Genomic DNA, 21,781 nt, shown 5'->3' with positions numbered 1-21,781 from the left:
TTAACTCTGTTTAATGTGTTTAATGGCTTTCAAAAATTGACTTCTTAATGATGATGATGATGCCGACGATGACTATTATTATCATTATTATTTCATAGTACCTATTTACTATGCCTCTCCACAGGACAGAGGTAGACACCAGGGTCGTTTTTTAACGTGGAGAAAAGGCACAAAAATGAAAAATTGTCTCAGTCGTGAAAGATTGCTTCTTCACCGAAAGAGAACAAAAAATGGAAGTGCAGCATCTGAAGAACAGATATCACACTTTGATCTTGGCCAAAAGGCCAAGTGGTTGTAGTCTCAAATTTTGAATGCTTTTTAGTTAGATTTTTTTTTTCTTGATCATCGGGTCAATTCCCTTGACTTTAGACATTCAAACTGTACCTTAAATACAGGCAACTCTTTTGCAAAATTGAAAAAAGAAACTGTATCGTCAAACTTTTTAAGCCATTTATGGTGGCTTTTCGCTATGGTCGCAAGCGTTCCAATTACAATGGAAATCACCTTGACTTCTTTAAATTTTAAAAGTTTAATTTCCACTTTAGACCTGGAGATTATATATATATATATATATATATATATATATATATATATATATATATATATATAGAGAGAGAGAGAGAGAGAGAGAGATGTTATTTGTTTTTGTGATACGTTTATAATGAATTCAATTATTTCGTAAAGAGCATTCTTACGTAAATGCGAGTTGGGAATAATTTTCCCTTTAACCAATTTGGTACCCTCAGATGGAGAGCGGCATATATATTGTTTTTAAAATATAATTATCCACTGACACGTGTATTGTCGTCTACGACTCAGAGATTAAGTCACTGATGAGTTGTAGACGACGAAACACGTGTCAGTGGATAATTATATTTTAAAAACAATATATATATATATATATATATATATATATATATATATATATATATATATATATATGCCAGATCGACAAGAAAGTTCTTACGGTTTTTAACTTAAATTCAGATGAACATATCTCGACTTGAACAAAAGTTTCTTGATCGAAATAAAAACAATCAGAATCAATACATTTTCGCCAACGCAAAACAAGTGTATTCATGACTGTAACATAAAAAAAATCTTATGTTTTGGTGGCTATGAAATCGCTCAAGGCGTTTTTGGTATCGCTTAAGTTTTTTAAGCATTTCTCAGGCAAAAAGTTGTCGAGATGCTTGAAAAAGTAGTAGTCGGTAGAGAGAAGTTGGAAAAATATGGCAGATGAAGCAGTTTCGTACCCCAATTCGTTCAACCTCTGCAGGATCCGTTTAGCAACATGTGGTCAGGCATAGTCGTGGAGCAGAATTGGACCTTTTCTGTCGACTAATGCTGAGTGTTGTTGTTGAAGTTTCTGATGCATTTCATCCATTTGATGGCAGTACTTCTGTCATAATGGTTTCGCCTGCATTCAAAAAAAAAAAAAAACTGCAATGGATGAGACCGGTTGCAGACCATCAAACACTCAGGATGACCTTTTTTTGTGAAACTCTGGCTTCAGGAAGTGTCGTGGAGCTTTGTCAACATCTAACCACTGAGCTAAGCATCGCCGGTTGTCGTAAAGAAAAAAAAAAACACTTTTCATCAGAAGTCACAACCCGGTTTAGAAACGGGTCGTTCTTGTTGTATACAAGAAGGGAAGATGACATTTCATAATGGCGTTTCTTTTGGTTGTTATTCAATTCGTGAGGCACCTATCTATCAAGTTTCTTTTCTTTCCAATTTCTCTCAAGTGGTTGAAAATCGTTGTATACGTTATGTCCAATTCAGAAGCAAATTCTCAAACAGTTGTGCGCGTATTGGCTTCCATTAAAACTCTTAATTGATTATTGTAAACATCCGATGGTCGACCACTATGCTCATCATCTTCGAGACGTTCGTCGGCGCCAACAAAATTTTTTAAACCACTATTGTGCTGTGAATTCAGTAGTGGTTTCTGGATCAAATCCTTCCTTGATACCACAAGCTGTTTCAGCAGCTTTTCGGCCTAACTTGAATTGAAATCAGAAAATTGTACAAATTTGCTTTTTTTCCATCTTGTATTCAAAGTTCTGAAAAGTTTAAAACGATTGTAGTTTGAACGATTAGACAGAGTGAAACTCGCTCTGTAAAATGAAATATAAAGTAAAAGTATTATAATGAAAACTTACTTGAAAATCAAAATGAAAAATTTTGCCAGAACTTTCTTCTTAACCTAATATATCTATAATATAAAGCTGAACGTCTCTGTGTGTGTCTGGTCACGAATAGGCTCCTATATGGTTGACTATTATAGAAAACTGATCACATATAATGATAGTAGAAGATGTATCGAGACACAGGAATGGGTATGTTTGATCTGGCATAATGATGATTCATTAAAATTGTGGGGTCTGCGTACGCGCCTGATCCACAAACTATGGAAATAAAAAAATTTAAAAATTAAAAAAAAAAACAAACGTTTACAAGTGTTTTTGATATAGATGTACATAATACTTTGATAAGTATGTTTTAACTTAAATAGGAATGGTATAATAAAATTGTGGGGTCTGCGTTCGCACCTGGCCTCCATAGAATGGAAATAGGCAAAAACTTTAATAAAGACTTTTCATATATATCTGCGTAAGTATACTTTGATAATTATGTTTCAGTTTGAAGAAATATGGTATAATAAAATTATGGGGTGTTCGTTCGCGCCTGACCTCCATAGAATGGAAATATGTCACAAAATTTAACAAGGTTTTTTAATATAGATCCACAGAATATTGTGATAAGTGTTTCAGTGTGAACAGGTATGGTATCATAAATTATGGAGTTTATCTATCTTATTTTTACTTTCATCGTATTTTGCTTTGGTTTTAATACCCCGAAATTCGAAGCTATCTCTTTACAACCCTTCCTTTTCATAACGTATCATACATTCATAAATCAGATTTTCTGTAGGCTGCTTTTGAACCCAGTCAACGACGGATACTTTTGCTGGTATATATATATATATATATATACATGTATCAAAATATTATATATATATTAGTGTTGGGCCGATTAACTGGAATCGGAAAAATCAGAAGATTTGGGGGTATCGGAATCGAAAAAAATTGATGCCTATTTTCCGATGCCAAAACAATTCTTTTGTCTTTTTTTATTTTATTTTTATTAAAGTAAAACCTTACATTGCTGGTAATATTGATAAAATAATAAATATTTATTGATTTTAAATTACCAGTAAAGCTAAAATCGATAGATCATCCTCCACAAGTGTATTTTGACGTTTAGGAAAATATCTGCATATTTAACGTGTGTTTTTATGAAAATCGGGGGAAATAACAATCTTATCGTTAAACAATTCCATCCAACCATCCATAGCCCTTGAGCGCCTAAAGGAGCACAGGCCATCTACAACTTTTTGTAGATGTTTTTGTAACTAGGAGTTCTTTTTACAGGGTGAGGGTGCTGACGCCACATCCAACCTTTCTAGAAGGTACATACAGCGCCTAGCCTTCCCAAATGGTCACCCATCTGGTACTGGCCAGGCTCAATGTTGCTTAACTTCGGTGATCTGGCGAGGATCGGTGTGTCAACGTGATTATGCCGTACATAGTTAAATAATTAGAGATTTATAAAGAATCGGAATCGGTAATTGTATTGGAATCGGGAATTTAGCACGGAATCGTCCCATCACTAATATATATAATTAATAATAACAATTCATTTTTTTTTACCTACAGACACTAGTATTTCATGCTTACGCAATCATCAGTGTAGGATAACAATTCCTACCGGTCATGAGATTCAAAGCCATCTTTTGCTCCATTTGCCAAGATATTTCATGTTCTTTCTCTTGCACTCTGGTATCGAAAGGGCAGGCTATGTCACTGATTGCGTAAGTTCTCTTGTTTTTGTTTGGAAAAATTATGCCAGTTTTGGAATGTTCAAGGATTTTATCAGTTTGTATGCGCATGTCCGAAAAACGTCTGACATTGTCGTTTTCCTGTACCACTTCTGGTTTATACTTATTGTGGTCTAATTCATACAATTTGCATATGGAGTGGAATGATAAAATTATCGCCCTAGAAAAGATGACATGATTCCATTTCTGTTTGATAAAAACCGCTTTTCTTTTTTTGTTGCAGACCATCTACTACTTGGCCAGTTGTGTACAAATACCAAGCGCGATAGGAGCCTTCTACCGTATCTGAAAGTAACACAATATTCAACAAGTGAGATTGGAGATACGCTGCTGTACAACTCATGTTAGTTACTGATCCAAGTTATGGCAACAGGTCCATTGCCAGCACCCTCAAAATACAAATCCAGACGGTTTAACGCTTGAGGGCACAGCTCAATGAAGTTTCCAGCCACGGTTATGATCTTTGATGTGGCTTTATGTGAGGGCCACATCGTGCAACCTCACATTTTCAAAGTCGGCTTGAAGGTTAACATCAAAATGCATTTGGATGTGCTGAAGAGTGTGGTGATTCCCTGGTGCAATCAGGTGACCACTGGCAGACCCTGGGTGTGGCAGCAGGACTCAGCGCTGGCCCACAAGTTCAAAGAAACCCAGGCTTGGCTTCGAGAGGAGTGCTACGAATTTGTACCCTTCTCTCACTGGCCCCTCTCCTTCCCCCACCTGAACCCGCTTGATTATTTCGTTTGGTCATATGTTGAGAACATCACCAACATGACCTCCCACAACACCTAAACCAGCCTGATTGCTGCCATCTGCCTAGTATTCGTGGAGCTTCCATTGCTGCTTGTGGTAAAGGTCTGCTCCCAGTTCTGGACCTGTATTGAGGTGGTGATTGAGGCTGAAGGCGGCTACATTGAATAGATGTCAGCTCTACAACATAATCAAGTTACCTGAGTTGATTTTTTTTCAACAAAAGTTTTAAAACAAAGCTGTAGTGTTGCTTTCTTTAGGGCCACAACTTTATCGTCCCACTGTGTATATTCCAGTGTATAACCTAAGCAACTTCTTTTGTGTTCATGTTGAGCTAGCATACATGCCGTTCTGATATATGGTAAAAACGAAACCAGTTTTGTGCTTTACATGAAGCTGTTTTTAACATCGAAATCCAGATTGGCTTGAGATTGCTATTCCTGAAATTAATCCAAGAAAGGATAATCCGCAGTTTCCAGGAACAAATTCAAAACTTTTATCTTTTTACTGATATATCGACATAGACATTTCTGCCTTTCCTTGATACAGTTTTTTTGTCATTGCTTTCGGTGCACATCTTCCGCATGCGCTCATCAAGAATGCTGTGTAATCCTGCTACGTCCATATAAACCTAAAAATATATACAGCCACAGAAGAATCACGGATTTATCTATAATCAGCAGTGGATTCCGAAGATAGAAATCTGTATAAAATAGTTTGGTTCGTTTATTTTACCTACATATATATATATCATCAAAACAGACGACTAATATTAACATTGAACTACTAATATATATAAATTAAAAAAAAAAAAATTCAAGTTTATAAATTGAATAATTCTGTACACTTAAAGCAAGTATAATAGAATAATCCTAATCACATAAAAAAAGCTCAATATTCGAGGTAGACTATTGATATAACTATATATATATATATATATAAATGAGGGGGGGCACCAACAATGTGTATTTTTTAACATTATTTTATTATTCCGTGTCTTGGTTTTTCATTGAAAATGATGTTTAGATCATTGTAATAATGTTTTTAAATCACTGAAATACTTTTTAACGCGTTTCAGACGTTCTGTGAAACGTCTTCTTCAGAAAGTGTTTAAAATGTAAAATATTTAGAATATACTTAAGATGTGTTTAAAATGTAAAAGTGCATATATATATCTATATATACATATATTGTTAAATAATAAATTTGCCGTAAATCTTTTCATTTACTGAATATAATTCAAAATTTTTCATATATATATATATATATATATATATATGTGTGTGTGTGTGTTTAATGAGACAAGGTTATATATATATATATATATATATATATATATATATGTGTGTGTGTTTGATGAGACTAATCGCAGACCACCAAACACACAGCATCTTCTTTTGGTGCAACTCTGGCTTTGGAAAGTGTCGCAGAGCTATGTCAGCATCTAACCACTGAGTTGAGCATTGCTAGTTATCGTAAAGAACCCATTTTTCATCGCAAATCACAACCTAGTCGAGAAGCAGGTCGTTTTTTTTGTGTAAAAGAGGGAAAGATGACACTCCATAACAGCGTTTCTTTTGGTCGTCGTTCAATTCGTAAGGCACCCATTTATCAAGTGTTTTTCTTTTTCCAATCTCTCTCAAGTAGTTGGAAATCGTTGTATACATTATGTCAAATTCAGAAGCAAGTTCTTAAACAGTTGTGCATGGCTTCAACTAAGGTTCTTAATTGATCATTGTCAACATCCAACGGCTGACTACTATGCTAATTATCTTCAAGGCTCTCGTCACCGCCACAAAATTTCTTAAACCACCATTGTGCTGTGCGTTCAGTAGTAGTTCCTGGACCAAACGCTTCATTGAAATCGCAAGCTGTTTCAGCAGCTTTTTGGCCTAGCTTGAATTGAAATAAGAAAATTGAACAAATTTGCTTCTTTTTCTCCATCACTTTTTTCTGAATATGTGATCTTCAGAATGTATTTCCTGAAATTTTCTTTTTGAGACTTCCATTTCATGAAAAAAATGAACTTTTAACATGAAAGATTATTATCATCTGAGGAGCTCATTAGTTATTTATAACTATCGACAGAAACATTATCATGGCTAGTGTAGTGATATAAAAAATGGTTTTATTGTATTAATTATTGAGCACTTATATAAACCTTGTTAGATTTATTGTGTTTTAATTTATCTGGAATAATCTATAATATAAAATCTTACCTGTCTGTTTAAATCTATGTATGTATGTTTGTATGTCTGCCTAAAACTTTCAACAGAAGCGACGGATTTTCACGAGATCGATACCGTTTTGAAGCTCAACCCTTTAGACGACAAATATTGAAAAATTGGCTAAAAATATCAATTCCTTCACCCTCAACTGGACACTTTTCTACAGGGAGGGGTGGTTTTTTTCGCCGCTATTTTCGAAAGTCATCCCTGTTTTCGATTAACTAACCTTAATTTAAACCTTCGCCACTTCCGATTTGGTGATGGACGCAACGGCAAAGACGTCATGTTTTTTTGTTTTTTTTTCACATTCTTTTCCTCCTTCGCGGTATGGGTTCGAACCAGCAAGCCTACTACTACTTTTTTTGCTTAACACACACCTCTGAACACTCGGGCAACGCCGGGCACCCAGGCTAGTTATCATATATAGGGTGTTTTTTGAGGGGAAAGGTAAAAGCAGCCACGCGGAAGTAAGCTGACTTTAACCGAAGCTCCATTTAGTTTTAGGTACGCAGAGTGAGAAAGGGAAATTATTGGCAGTGGTTGTAAAGTAGTCTACTTAATGTTTAATAAAGGCCAATACCGTTTCCACCATTTTCTAATAGGAAATGTAGACATTAAATGTGTTTAACAAAGTAGATAAAGATCTGTCGTCTTTAACACAGAAAAAAAAAGAAACAAAATAGAAAGAAAAACTGAAATCATTTTTAACATAAAATACCTTTCACTGACAAGACAATTGGGCAATGAGGAGGGTGGGGAAACGAAACAAAGTCGAACCCAGGCTTTTTTTTTTTTTTTTTACTTAAAGGTAAATTATCTCCCTTAGCTACCGTTTCTAACACGTACACGATTTTTATAGGTGATTAAATAAAAGATCAAAGATCCAAGTTTTGGAAGTCAGAAAATGTTGTTTACACAAAGGAAACGAAAACAAAATTTATACAGGATGACCTAAATGTTATAATACTATCCTATAATCGAGTTATTGTAAATATATATGGATAATTGGTTCATCTTCAAATGATTCAATTTTTTTTTTACCGGCCGTTCTTTTATGAGTTTTTAGTTGGTTAAAATTGTTTTTAAGGGGGTCAAAAATGAGATTAAATTGAAAAAAAAAAAAAAAAAAAAAAAAAAAAATCGTTAAATATTTTGTACATTTATCCTAGTTTATTTTTAATTTTTAATCGGTTTATACGAGTGTGACATTGGTACAGTGGTAACGTCACCAGCTTTGAATGTACAATTTCGGTTTCGTCTCTAGCTGATGGCATCTAAATACTTTTTTTTTTTTACTTTTGAAATCACGACTCTATAATAATATATAAAAAATCTGGACAAATTAAAATATCATATTTAAGCGTATTTTACCCCAGGGCGAAGCCGGGCGCGCCCCCGCTAGTATAATATATATATATAAAATATATTTAGAGTTATCGACATACAGTCCTGTTTCGTTGTATCACAACTCATCAGTGCCACTAGACTAGCACCTATCCCAAGCCGAGGATCGAACCTAGAACCGTCGTGATGACAGTCGGCAGTTCTACCCCTTGACCACGGAAGCGGTGCCCACAACTAATCTGTCCGAATGTCTATTTAAATAAACATCCGTCCGCCACTTGTAATATATATATATATATATATATATATATATATATATATATATATATATACAATATTTATTATGACACTATATATACATATTTCAAGGTCGTACCATTGGTTTCGATACACCGAAAACAGTAATAATATACTGTGGAAAATCGGTATAATCTCTTCGGCGACAAAGAAAAAAGAAAAATCTGGAACTAATGCAAAATGAATGAACATAGAAGAAACGCTAGACGAGCGTTTAAGACTCAGAATTTCATATTTAAAAAATATCGTTTTAAAACCGACGCTAATAGATTATGATTATAGAAGAAAGAAAGGAAGGAAGTTTTAAATATGAAATTCTGAGTCTTAAACGCTCGTCTAGCGTTTCTTGTTCATTTTGCATTAGTTCCAGATTTTTCTTTGTCGCCGAAGAGATTATACCGATTTTCCACAGTATATTATTACTGTTTTCGGTGTATCGAAACCAATGGTACGACCTTGAAATATGTATATATAGTGTCATAATAAATATTGTATCTTCAGCTCTCACATCTACGATCGAGCACTTTATTGGATTTTTTTCATCACCCCTGGACACGCTATATATATATATATATATATATATATATGTGAATGAATAAATGTATGAACTAAAGGACAGAATTGAGGGGGTTGTTAAAAGTAAACCCAAGGTAATTTCTATTTTACTATTAAGAAAATACACTTTAAATTAATAAAAAAAAGAGAGCAAAAACTTACAGGAAGAATAAAATTTTTCAAGGGAGGTAACTCTGCTGTATATTCATCAATCCATTGTTCCAGTTGTACGACATGGTGTTCGCTAAATGTCGTTCTTTCTAGAAAGACAAAAAATGTAAAAGCAACTTTAAAATCCTCAAATAAAAAGTATTCTATGACTGAAAACAAACATTGTCTGGAAATGGCTGTAAACAATTTTGATAGCATTGTGTATATTCTTTATTTGGTTGGTTGTTTTGTTTTACGGCATATCAACCCTTTTCAGGTTATTTAATGCCGAATCTGGTGATTTTGAAGAACGATTTTTTAATATAGTGTATTTGTTTTTTAAGTCGTATTCTATTTAACCCATAGTTGGGATCCTAACAGGTACTACCACTCCGGGTCAGAGTGGACCTGGGAGCAATGGCAATTAAAGGGTGGCTCCACACTCCCTAAGGCCTGCAAGCTGGGGCCTCACCATCGGATATAGTTTAAGGTCATATCCAGGACCACATTCTTTATTTGCAAAATGATTTATCAAATAATTTAAATCGTTAAAAATAATTATATATATATTAGGTCGGTAACTAAGTTTAGCGAAAATACACACAAATGTTTTATTTTAATAAACGCAGAATTCTTATTTATTATAAACAGAAATACCGTAGGTATTAACCGTAACGTTGAATTCCTTAAATAAAAAAATAAAAAATGAAGTGAAAAAAAAAAAAACGGAAATAAACTGAGACATGTGCATGCGAGTACTATTTTTCTAAACAGTTCGCTTCTTGTAAGTAAAACAAACAAAAAAAAATACTCGAGCTGAGATTGAAACCAAAACTTGAAGACAATGATTCAAGTACGATAACCATTAGACTAGTTTGACACGATCTTTAAAAAGTGTTTTCTTAACCTACTTATTCTTAACATAAAGAAGCTGTCATGTTTTCCGGGCGTACATGCGCATTCATGGAATAGTTAGCAAACATATAAAAATCTAATGATCCTCTCAAGTACAAATTTTTCAATTTGGACCTCTTAGCAGCCCTTTTTCTCAGATGAAAACCCATTAAAATGTTTTCCACATGTTTGCATTCCCTATATACTACATTTCAAAGATAAAAAATTCGTTGAGTATATAGGTTGAGAAGTGTCCTCGCACACACACACACACATTCTAAAACATATCTATAAAAGTGAACGTGTCTGTGTATGTACATTTTCCTACGCAATAACTCTGTCAATTTTCAGTCTACAGACTCGAAATTTGATATACAGAGTACTGAGATTTGGGAAAATCTTTGTAATCCGTTTTCGGACAGAAATTTGGCTGTTAAGGGACCAGTTCAACGATTTGACCTTTGAGAATTCTACCAAACTCCTCCGACAATTTTTGTGTCTAAACACTTGAAATTTTAAATATAGGTACCTTGGACATGGATCTAACTTAATAACTTGATTTGAGTTCAAAACAATAAATGTTAAGGGGTCATAATAGGGGACAAAGTTAAAAATATTAACCACTTTTTTTTTTTTTTTGCTCAACATAGATCTCCAAGCACCGGGGCAACGCCGAGCTGAAATGCTAGTATATATATAGAGGAAGTCTCGAAATAAAGACGAAACGTTGATGAACACATAATACGGTTTGTTCCTTTTTATTTTCTCTATTTCGTCGGAATACTATTTCCATTATTTTCATCATATATATATATATATATATATATATATATATATATATATATATATATATATATATAGACGTTGCATTCTTATTATATTACCTATCACCTTCTCCACACTTCTGATGAGAAGCATTAGGCTTCGAAATGCCATCGCATAAAGAGTCCTCACTTACCCACCGCCTCTAATTGATGTATACCCTTATTGAATAAATGAATAAATCTATAAATATATTAATATATAGTTTTTATGCCTTCATTTTCCTTTGTTATTTACTTCTAAATAAGTTTCAATACAAATTTGTTGAGCTTTGTATTATCTCGATAAGTATCCCCTGAAAGAATTGATTTTACTCTCTTTCTTTAAGTTTCCCATATATATGTTTCCCAAGAAACACCCGTTTAACAGAAAACACTATCACTAATTTCCCCCCACTCTTTATCTGTGCCTAAACCTCTGCTCTCCATCCTATATAAAACAACTAATCAATCAAGAACGCTTGGTAAAAATAAAAACGAAGAATAGAAAAGAAAAAAGAAAAAAAAAAACGTTATTTTTTCTTAATTGATAGCACATTTCTGGGGGTTTTTTTTTTTTTGGAGATTAGTATTATTTGGATTATTCAGACTACTATTCTCATCTTGAGTGACATTTTCACATCATTTCGATCGATATAACCTCCGACCTTCTTCAGATGTATCTTGTCGAACTCCCGAATCTGCACGGACTTGTAGTCTAGTAAATAATAGTACTTGGTAAAATTCAATGGTAAAGTTACATTCTTCTACAATCCTAAGTGCGACCGAACGTACACGACTACGGGTGAACTGTTTGTCTAACATTCAAATGACACATGATAACCTGTAATAACATTCACATGACAGAACGGATATCTATTTCGTTTCTGAACTTTTAAGATGAGCACTGATTACTCGTATTATTTGTATTCTTCAAACTACCGTTCTCATCTTGAGTATTATTTTCACAACGTTTCGGTCGATGTAACTTTTAACCTTCTTCAGTTGTATCTCTTGAGATGAAGATTAATAATTTGTATTATTTGGATTCTTCAAACTACCGTTCTCATCTTGATTATTATTTTCACAACGTTTCGGTTTATTTAACCTTCTTCAAGTGTATCGCAACGACCCCGTACTTGGTAAAATTCAGTTGTAAAAGTTACACTCTTTTAGAAGTTAAAGGTTCAATCCTCAGACTACAATTGCAAATTGGCTGATGGAATCCCGTTGATTAAATAAAAGGTTTTGCTTCTAATTCCATGCAGATTCCAAAGTTCATATAAAAAAGGTGAAAACAACATTCAAGGTGCGAATCAAAACAATATGAAACAGCAAACAAAAACATTATTACATTATTAAAATACCTTACTGCATCATGACTGTGTTAATTGGAAGCACAGAACAGTTAAAAAATACTCTCCCCTCCCCATATTAAGAATGGCTTTCAAAATAACTAGCGAGGGGTACTCGGCGTTGCCCGGGTGTTTGTAGGTGTGTGTGAAAAAGAACAGGTGCCCGTGAAAAAAAAAAAGCCTTGACGACGCGCAGTTGGAAAATAGTAAAGTGTGAAAAAAAAACAGGTGCGCGTTTTTGATTGACGTGACGGCGATAGCTATTCAGCAGTTAGCATTTTGTGCGGGACAATTTTTAATGAGGTCAATAAATCGGTTTGTTTGTTTTTAAAAACCCGCTCCCTCGTCTCGAAATGAAAGCTACCGTCTGATATGACGAACAAACGTTACTTAGCTCTCTAGAGACCGCTGGCTCTGGGCCTGTGATTAGAGTCGAGTTTCGCTTTTTGTTTATACCGAAAACCGAATGTAACGCGTGCCGATGCAGGGAAATGTGGAATAATTTACGTTTGAAAGTCAATAAAATTAAATAGACAAGCGAGCTCCGTGGTTAACGGCGAGATATTACAATTTATAGACGATATAAAAAGTTTTAAGAAGTTGTGAAGCGAGCGAGCGCTTCTCTGAAAGAAGCCTTTTGTGGACATCCAGGAAAAACGTACATACATACATACATACATTTTCGCTTTTATATTTATAGATAACGTTATTATTTTAGCACGGTAACAAAATTGCATAAGTACCGATTTTGCTTACGATTCCATGCAGATTCCAGAGTCCATCTAAAATACCTCTTTCAAACTCCTTGGTTTAACGTTCATAGGGAACATGAGTTGGAACAGATACATTAAGAACATTACCAGGGGCGCTGCGAGGAAGGTGGGCTCTTTCTACTATGCTAGAAAGTTACTTACACCTGAAAGTATCCTGTACCTCTACAAGACCACCATTCGTTAATGTATGGAGTATTGTTGTCACATTTGGGCTAGTGCACCTGCTACTAGTCTCTCACTCCTGAACAGGGTTCAAAAGAGTCGCCAACCTCTGTCCCATCGACGAAATGTTGCATCCCTCTGCCTGTTCTATAAGTATTTTAATGATGGCTGTTCTGACGAACTACAAGCCCTCCTACCCCCTCAACGTAAATACCCCCGACAAGCAGCAAAATCCCACCTCTACACACTGGAGATCCTTAGATGTAAGAAGGCCTTGTACTTTAATAGTTTCTTCTCCAGAACTGCTAGACTCTGGAACTCCCTTCCGGGTTCCTGTTTTCCCAACTGTACTGACATGCAGAAGTTCAAGTGTAATGTGAACAGACATCTTGCTGCTCAACTCCCTACATAGTATCCCTGCAACTCATGTCCCAGATAGTAGCCCCCTACATCAAAGAGAAACTGTGCCTTGTTTGGGGTCAAAATTGAATAAAAATTTTTTTTAAAAAAACATTAAATATAAGAATCAAAATAATATAAATAACCAATCAAAAACGTTAAAATACATTGCTACATTATTACTGTTTTAATTGAGTAACAGTGTCTTTAGAAAGTGTTTGGGAAGCATTTAGTGTCGTATTTTATTTTTTTGCTGTAGACCATCTACTAGTTGGCCAGTTGTGTACAAATCCTAAAAGCGATAGGAGCCTTCTATCATGTTTGAAAGTGACACAATGTTTAACAAGTTAAGATCGGAGATGCGAAGCTGTACAACTTATGCTATCTATGAATCCAAGTTATGACAACAGGACCATTGCCAGCACCCCAAAAATGCACTGCGGGATTGCTACAAATAACAGGGGCATGCCCAGCATGATAAAAACAAAGGTTATGATCTTTGGTGTGGTTTCGAGTGAGGGCCACATCATGCCACCTCACATCTTAGAAGTCGGCTTGAAAGTCAACACCAAAGTGTACCTGGATGTGCTGAAGAGTGTGGTGATCCCCTGGTGTAATCAGGTGGCCGCTGACAGACACTAGGTGTGGCAGCCCACAAGTCCAAAGAGACTCAGGCTTGGCTTCAGAAGGAGTGCTACGACTTTGTACAATTCTCTCACAGCCCCCCCTCACCCCCCGCCTCCTCACCTGATCTGAACCCGCTGAACTACTTTGTTTGGTCATACATCGCGAACATCACCAACAAGACCTCCTACAACAGCAAAGCCAGTCTGATCACCGTCATCCGCCAAGCTCCCAATGGCGCTTGTGAAAAAGGCATGCTCCAAGTTCTGGACCCGTACCGAGGCGGTGATTGAGACTAAAGGTAGCTATATTGAATAGATGTCAGCTCTACTACATAATGAAGTTTCTGGTATTGATTTTTTTTCAATAAAAGCTTTCAAATAAAGCTGTAGTGTTGTTTTCTTTAGGGCAACAATTTTATTATTCCACCATATATATATATATATATATATATATATATTATATATACACACACACACTAGCAGTTCAGCCCGGCTTTGCTCGGGCCCTATGTACTGTTCATAACTTTATCTGCATATGTATATACTATAAAGAAAAGTTAGTAGAGACTGCAGAGGTAAAAAGTTTTGGCCTTTGACCCCAATTTTGAACCCTTAACATTTATTGTTTTGGGCGCAAATCAAATTAAAATGCTTGAGCCCTGTCCAAGTAAACTACATTAAAAAAAAAAAAAAATCAATATATAACAGTGTTTCATTCTTTTCGGGGAATCATCAGTGCAAGGTGTTACATTGGGAGATTCGATATATGTATATGAGAGAGAGAGAGAGAGAGAGAGAGAGAGAGGGGATCTCTTTTAGGTATGTGTATGTATTAATTTGCTAAACTGCCCGATAAATTATACTCTAGTCTCTATCCACTTATCTCAACAAAAAAGAAACTGTCAAAAAAAATTAAGGTTCCCTTTTTAAGGGTCCTGACCCCTTTTAAGTTGATAGAACTGTTAAGCATGCCAAGGTTTCTATTTCCTATATTCTCCCCCACCACACAAACAAACAACCCTCCTGCTGCAGTCAGGTCCCTGCTTGATTCAAGGGCTTGACCCTTTCCTTTTGAACAGCAAAAAATAATCTTTGATGTTGTTAGAGATTCATCTTTTTAAGTTTAGGTGTGTGTGTGTGTGTGTGTGTGTATGTGTGCGCGTGTGTGTAATGTTAAAGTTCATCAGCTATAATCACAAACAGACCCCACAGGGAGAAGCAGAAATTAATTCAATTCATAAGTAGATAGGTAGGTTTTATGTACATCAAAGCGATTGGGTGTCTTGGTCACTTCTGATGGATGCCATCTGACATTTGTACTAAAACAAGAATTTTCTTCGTTTTTTTTTTTTTAAAGAGACATCCAGTGCATTTAAGAATTATCCAAACAAACAACTGAATAGAACATTATTATTATTATTATTATTTATTTTATTTTATTTACTGTTAGATCGGTATCAAGGCCAAGAGCCACTCAAGGATACCTCCTCGACATTCAATCCGATGTTGCTTTGTTGCTGTTGAATTATTTATCTCCCTTTCCACGATTGAGAAGATGAGACTCAAAGTCAGGAAAGTCAAATTTGAGGCCAGTGTTCTGTCGGCATTCCCCGTTAATTTAATGCACTCGTTTTGATTTACATAGAAAGGTTTGTTGAAAATCTTTAAAATTCTGGATTATCTCCCCCTTTTCCCCCCTGTAGAAATGAGCCAAGTATATTTGGAAATTACATGTTTATTCAAATCATATAAAAGAGGCACAATCACCTTGACACTGGTTCTCGTCAGATCACCAAAGTTAAGCAACTCATTTCGAGCGTGCCCCTGTCATATCAAAGAACCTATCGTTGATTTTATATGCCTAGCATTACTGGTTGTGCAGTGATGATGGCTTGAATGTAAATTTAAAATAAAAAAGTCAAGTATCAGTGTGGAATTGTGCTTTAAATGGAAACATTCATTTTAAATGCGCCCCTGCCATATCAAAGAACCTACTGCTGATTTTATTAGGTTGACGAGAAAGTTCTTGCAAATTTTTTTATTTTAATTTCAAATGATGTATTTTGCAAATAAGTTTTCGTTAGTATACCTTTACTTTATATAATCATTTTGAGGACCGTTTTTCATTCTATCTAATCGTCTTAAAACAATTGTTTTCTTTTCAGAACGTTGAATTATAGTGTATACTTTAAATGCCAAGTAATAGAAGTTTATCATGATAGTATAGATTGGAATTGGACAGACAGATACCAAACCTCCATTATTAATAGAAACATTAGTATAGTTTCAACTAAAGACATACAGATACCAAACCTCCATTATTAATAGAAACATTAGTATAGTTTCAGCTGAAGACATACAGATACCAAATCTTCATCTTCTATATATATAAAAGCGAAAATGTGTGTATGTTTGTTTGTATGTATGTATGTATGTATGTATGCATGTATGTGTGTTTGTATGTCTCGTAAAAACTTTCAACACGGGTCACAGATTTTCACGAGATCTGTATCATTTTAAAGTTCCAAGCTTCGCCCGACAAATAGCGAAAAATTGGCCAAAAACATTAATTTCTTCACCCTAAAATCATCAGTTTTCTACAGGGAGGCGTCAGCAAAAACCGTCCTCTCATGACAAGTTCGCTTCTACGCATGCGTCACACGACGTCGGAAAATGATTTACTTTAAATATTAAAAAACAGACACAATTTCCTCGACGTCATCTTAGCTCAGTTGCTTAGAGTGCGGCCTCATTATCTTAAGGTTTTGGGTTCGAATCGTGGTGTGAGATGTCTTTTTCCGATTTTTAAAATTTTAATATTAAAACAGGGTATTTAAGCCATTTTTCATGTGTTTTTTTTTTGGGGGGGGGTTATTTTTCAGATTTTTTAATGTTCGTTTTTTCTGTTTTGCGTTTTCTTTTTTTTGTTTTCCCCATTTTTACATTTAACATCGTTCGTTTAGGGTAGTTTTTTTTGTGTTTTTTTTTCGATATATTTACTTCGCTTATGTTTTTATTAACACCCCCCCCCCCGCCCGAGCGCACACACCTCGAAACACCCGGGCAACGCCGGGTACCCCCTGCTAGTCTATATTATAAATCTCACTTGTCTGTTTAAATGTATGTGCGTATGTATGTTTGTATGTCTGCCTAAAACTTTCGACAGAGGCGACGGATTTTCACGAGATTGGTATCGTTTTGAAGCTCAACCCTTCGGACGCCAAATATCGAAAAATTGGTTAAAAGCATTAATTTCTTCAACCTTAACTAGGCACTTTTCTACAGGGAATGGTAGCTTTTTTCGCTGATATTTTCAAAAGTTGTCCCCTTTTTCGAATGACTAGCCTTAATTTAAACCTTTGCCACTTCCAGTTTGGCAATGGACACAGCGGCAAAAATATCACGTTTTTTTTCATGTTCTTTTCCCCCTTTTTGGTAAGGTTTGAGCCTGCTCACACTTTCTTTTTTTTTGCTCAACATACACCTTCAAACACCGGAGCAACGCCAGGCACCCAGGCTAGTTATTAATAGAAACAATAGTATAGTTCTGGCTTCAGACAGACAGATACTAAATCTTCATTAATCGAAACAATACTATAGTTCCAGCTTTAGATAGATAGATATCAAACATCCATTATTAGTAGAAATAATGATGTAGTTCCAGCTTTAAACAGACAGATACAAAATCTTCATCAGTTATAGAGACATTAATAAAGCATGGAAAATAATGAAAAAAAAAAAAAAATTGGAATAATTTTTGTATCTTTTTTTGTTTTATTATGAGTACCATGAAAATGTTAGAAATGCTACAAACCCGCTCGGTGGCCTCAAGAATAAGGAGGAGACAACATTTAACCTGCCAACATTTAACGCAAGAAAAATTTGAAAGAAAAAGAAAAAAAAAGGCCTAAATCTTCAATTGATGTCAAAAAGGTTTCGCTTGAGAAGATACGAGTATTTTAGATGTAAAAATAAAAATGCTATTACTTATGGGCGGACAGTTTAGGGTTTTTGATGCAAATAGTACCCCCCCCCACTCGCCTCGAAATACTTGATGTATTTTTTAATTTCTAAGGTTACGAGGATGACATGGCTTTTTTTCTGCTTCATGTAAAGTCGGTTCTGCTATTCTAACCATTCTGCTCTGGGGCTTTTCTCTATCTCCATAAATTTACCGTCAAAGCTTGTTAGGCATAACATTGTCATATTTTGGATTGTGAATCTTCTGCCCCATTTGATTGTCCTTGATAAGGTTCACACGTGTATCTGTGATTTGATTGGCTCTATTCTTTCTCCTTTACTGCACTCTCTCTCTCTCTCTCTCTCTCTCACAGACGTAATGTTGCTAGTGTCAGTCTCTTCTATGTTCTACTAACCTCGGTGCCCGGCGTTGCCCAGGTGTTTGGAGGTGTGTGTTTAGTTAGTATAAAAAAAAAAGTGGTAATACCAGGCAGGCTTGAACCTGCACTGCGAAGGAGGAAAAAAACAAAAAAAACAAAAAAACGTGACGTCTTTTTTGTTGCGTCCATCGCCAAACCAGAAGTGCCGAAGTTAGTCAATCGAAAAAAAGGGGATGACTTTCGAAAATATCAGCGAAAAAAGCAACCTCTTCCTATAGAAAAGTGCCCAGTTGAGGGTGAAGGAATTAATGTTTTGAGCCAAGTTTTCAATATTTATCATCTGACCGGTCAAGCTTCAAAACGATACTGAAGATCTCATGAAAATCCGTCGCCTCGGTCGAAAGTTTTAGGCAGAGATACATACATACATTTAAACAGACAGGTGGGATTTATATAATAGGCTAGCATTTCAGCCCAGCATTTCCCGGGTATTTGGGCGTGTATATTGAGCAAAATAAAAAATGAAAAAAAAGCGGTCAATTTTTTTTTTACTTTGACCTCTATTATGACCCCTTAATATTTATTGTTTTGGGCTCAAATCAAGTTATTAAGTTAGATCCATGTCCAATGAACCTATATCTTAAATTTCAAATGTTTAGACCCAAAATTGTCGGAGGAGTTTGGTAGAGTTCTCAAAGGTCAAATCGTTGAACTTTGACCCCTTAATCGACAAATTACTGGCTCAAAACCAATCACATCGATTTTCCCAAATCTCAGTAACCTGTATATCAAATTTCGAGTCTGCAGACTAAAAGTTGACAGAGTTATTGCGTAGGGAAATGTACACAGATACATAGACACACAGACACTTTCACTTTTATATATATATATATATATATATATATATATATATATATATAGATAGATAGATAGATAGATAGATAGATAGATAGATAGATAGATAGATAGATAGATAGATAGATGTTTTTTGCTTTTGTGATACGTTCTGAATGAATTCAATTATTTACGAAAATGCATTTTTACCTAAATGCGAGTTGGGATTAATTTTCCCTTTACCCAACTTGGTACCCCCACATGAGGAGCGGCATACATATTGTTTTTAAAATATAATTATACACTGACACGTGTTTATATATATATATATATATATATACACACACATATATACACACACACACATGTCCAAGGAATCTATATCTAAAATTTCAAGTGTTTAGACCCAAAATTGGCGGAGGAGTTTGGTAGAGTTTTCAAAGGTCAAATCATTGAACTTTGACCCCTTAACAGCCAAATTTCTGTCCAAAAACGGATTACAAAGATTTTCCCAACTCTCAATACCCTGTATATAAAATTTTGAGTCTGTAGACTGAAAATTGACAGAATTATTGCATAGGGAAATGTACACAGACAGACAGACACACACACACATACAGACACTTTCACTTTTATAGATATATAGATTTAGCAGAAGATTATGTATTTATTCATTGTTTATTTTATTTAGATTTGTAATAAGGAAATCTGTCATATTTTTTTCTTTCAGTAACATGATTACCAGTAGAGAATCTATAAGGAGGAGATATTTTTTATGGTTATCAGTTATTATACCTAGCGCCAAGTCAATGGCAGATACCTCTGCACTAAACACAGAAGCTTCATTCAGGAGTCTTTTCTTTAATTTTATCTTTTTTATGGATGACTGCGTATCATACCTTGTCTCCATCTTTTGATCCATCTGCGTAGATTTGTGAGCATTCTTTATATTTAACTAGCGAGGGGTACCCGGCGTTGCCCGGGTGTTTGGAGGTGCGTGTGGAAACTCCTGGGGTGGGGTGGGGGGTAAAAAAAAAAAGTAAGTATGATCCAACCCGAACCGTTGAGGCAAAGTTGTAAATTAAAGTGTGAAAAAAAAAAAAAGTGCGACGTTAACGATTGCCTCACCGCGAGATGCTAACGGAAACACGTTTGAATTTATTTAATTACTTGGATTTGGCAGGTGCCCGTTTTAATGAGTTAATGAGGTCAAATTTGACTGCGGGATTTTTATTTTCCCAAGATGTTATAGGAAAAAGACTAACCCACATGCGGCGAGCGACAAATGTTGAATATTTATCTTCCCGAAATCGAGCAAATTAAATAGACAGGCGAGCTTCGTTGTTAACTGTGAGATATTACAATTTATATGTGATATAAAAAGTTTTAAAAAGTTGTGAAGCGACCGATCGCTTCTCTGAAAAAAAGCCTTTTGTAGACATACAGGAAAAGCGAACACACATACAAACATACATTTTCGCTTTTATATTTATAGATAAAAAATTAATTAACAATTTTATACTTATTTTGGATGTTAAGCAGTTCTTCATGGAAGGTTGAGGGATGGGTTTTAGAATATTTACTCAATTTTGATATATTATAGATGGTTGTTCAACCATCCCAGGAGGAGTTTCAGAGTTGATAGATTCATATCTTTTTGTTGTCTCTAGTAAAGTTTCTGTGAGGAGGTTCTTTATACGGAGGATGTAGGGTTTGATAATATTTTCTTTTTTGTTGAAGAGATGTGTATATTGTAGATGGAAAACACATTTATATGCAGGGTTTGATGAACATGATGATGAAGTAAGATTATAGAGTTCTTTCTTAGAACTGCACGCCTGTGGAACTCTGTTCCGTCTGCCTGCTTCCCACCTGACTACAACTTGGATGGCTTCAAGTCCAACGTTAACAAATTCCTAATGAACCGCCCCCTTAAGTAAACACTTCATCAAATCTCCACACAAACGTAATGTACTTGCAATAACCCTTATACCTGAGTGGCTTCCGGGCCTTGATAAGTGGTGACCACTGTGTAAAAAAAAAAAAAAAAAAAAAAAGCTAGTTTTTGTTTTCTTAGGGTCAGTGGTTGTCCGTTAACCTCCACACATAAGCTTCCCATTGGAGAGGTTATGAAGGCTCCCAAGGCCAATTTAAATCCTTGGTGGTGTATTGTATCCAATTCCTTCACATGATTTTCTGGTTGCTAAATATATGTAATATCCGTAGTCAAGCTTGGATCGGTACAGTTTTAATAATGTAGTTTTATCAGCATCCCAGTCAGTGTATGCTAATACTTTGATTAATTGAATGGTCTTTTGGCATTTTGTTTTTAAGTATTTTATGTGTGGTATGAATGTCAATTTCCTATCA

General features: G+C 35.1%; 1 protein-coding gene across 1 annotated transcript in view; it reads right to left on the bottom strand.

Annotated features, from left to right (window-relative positions):
• The window catches only part of LOC145255623 (corrinoid adenosyltransferase MMAB-like), a 168,660-nt gene that overhangs the window by 55,134 nt on the left and 91,745 nt on the right, over positions 1–21,781 (bottom strand). The window contains exon 6 of the mRNA XM_080114144.1: positions 9,241–9,338. Within this exon, the coding sequence (XP_079970270.1) occupies positions 9,241–9,338 (98 nt within the window). The remainder of the gene's footprint in view (positions 1–9,240; positions 9,339–21,781) is intronic.

This window comes from Euprymna scolopes, chromosome 31 (genome assembly GCF_053919585.1).
Source record: "Euprymna scolopes isolate OS-2025 chromosome 31, ASM5391958v1, whole genome shotgun sequence".
Classification (NCBI taxonomy): Eukaryota; Metazoa; Mollusca; class Cephalopoda; order Sepiida; family Sepiolidae; genus Euprymna; species Euprymna scolopes.
Note: the sequence above shows the minus strand (reverse complement) of the source record. Positions and strands in the feature narration are given on the sequence as shown.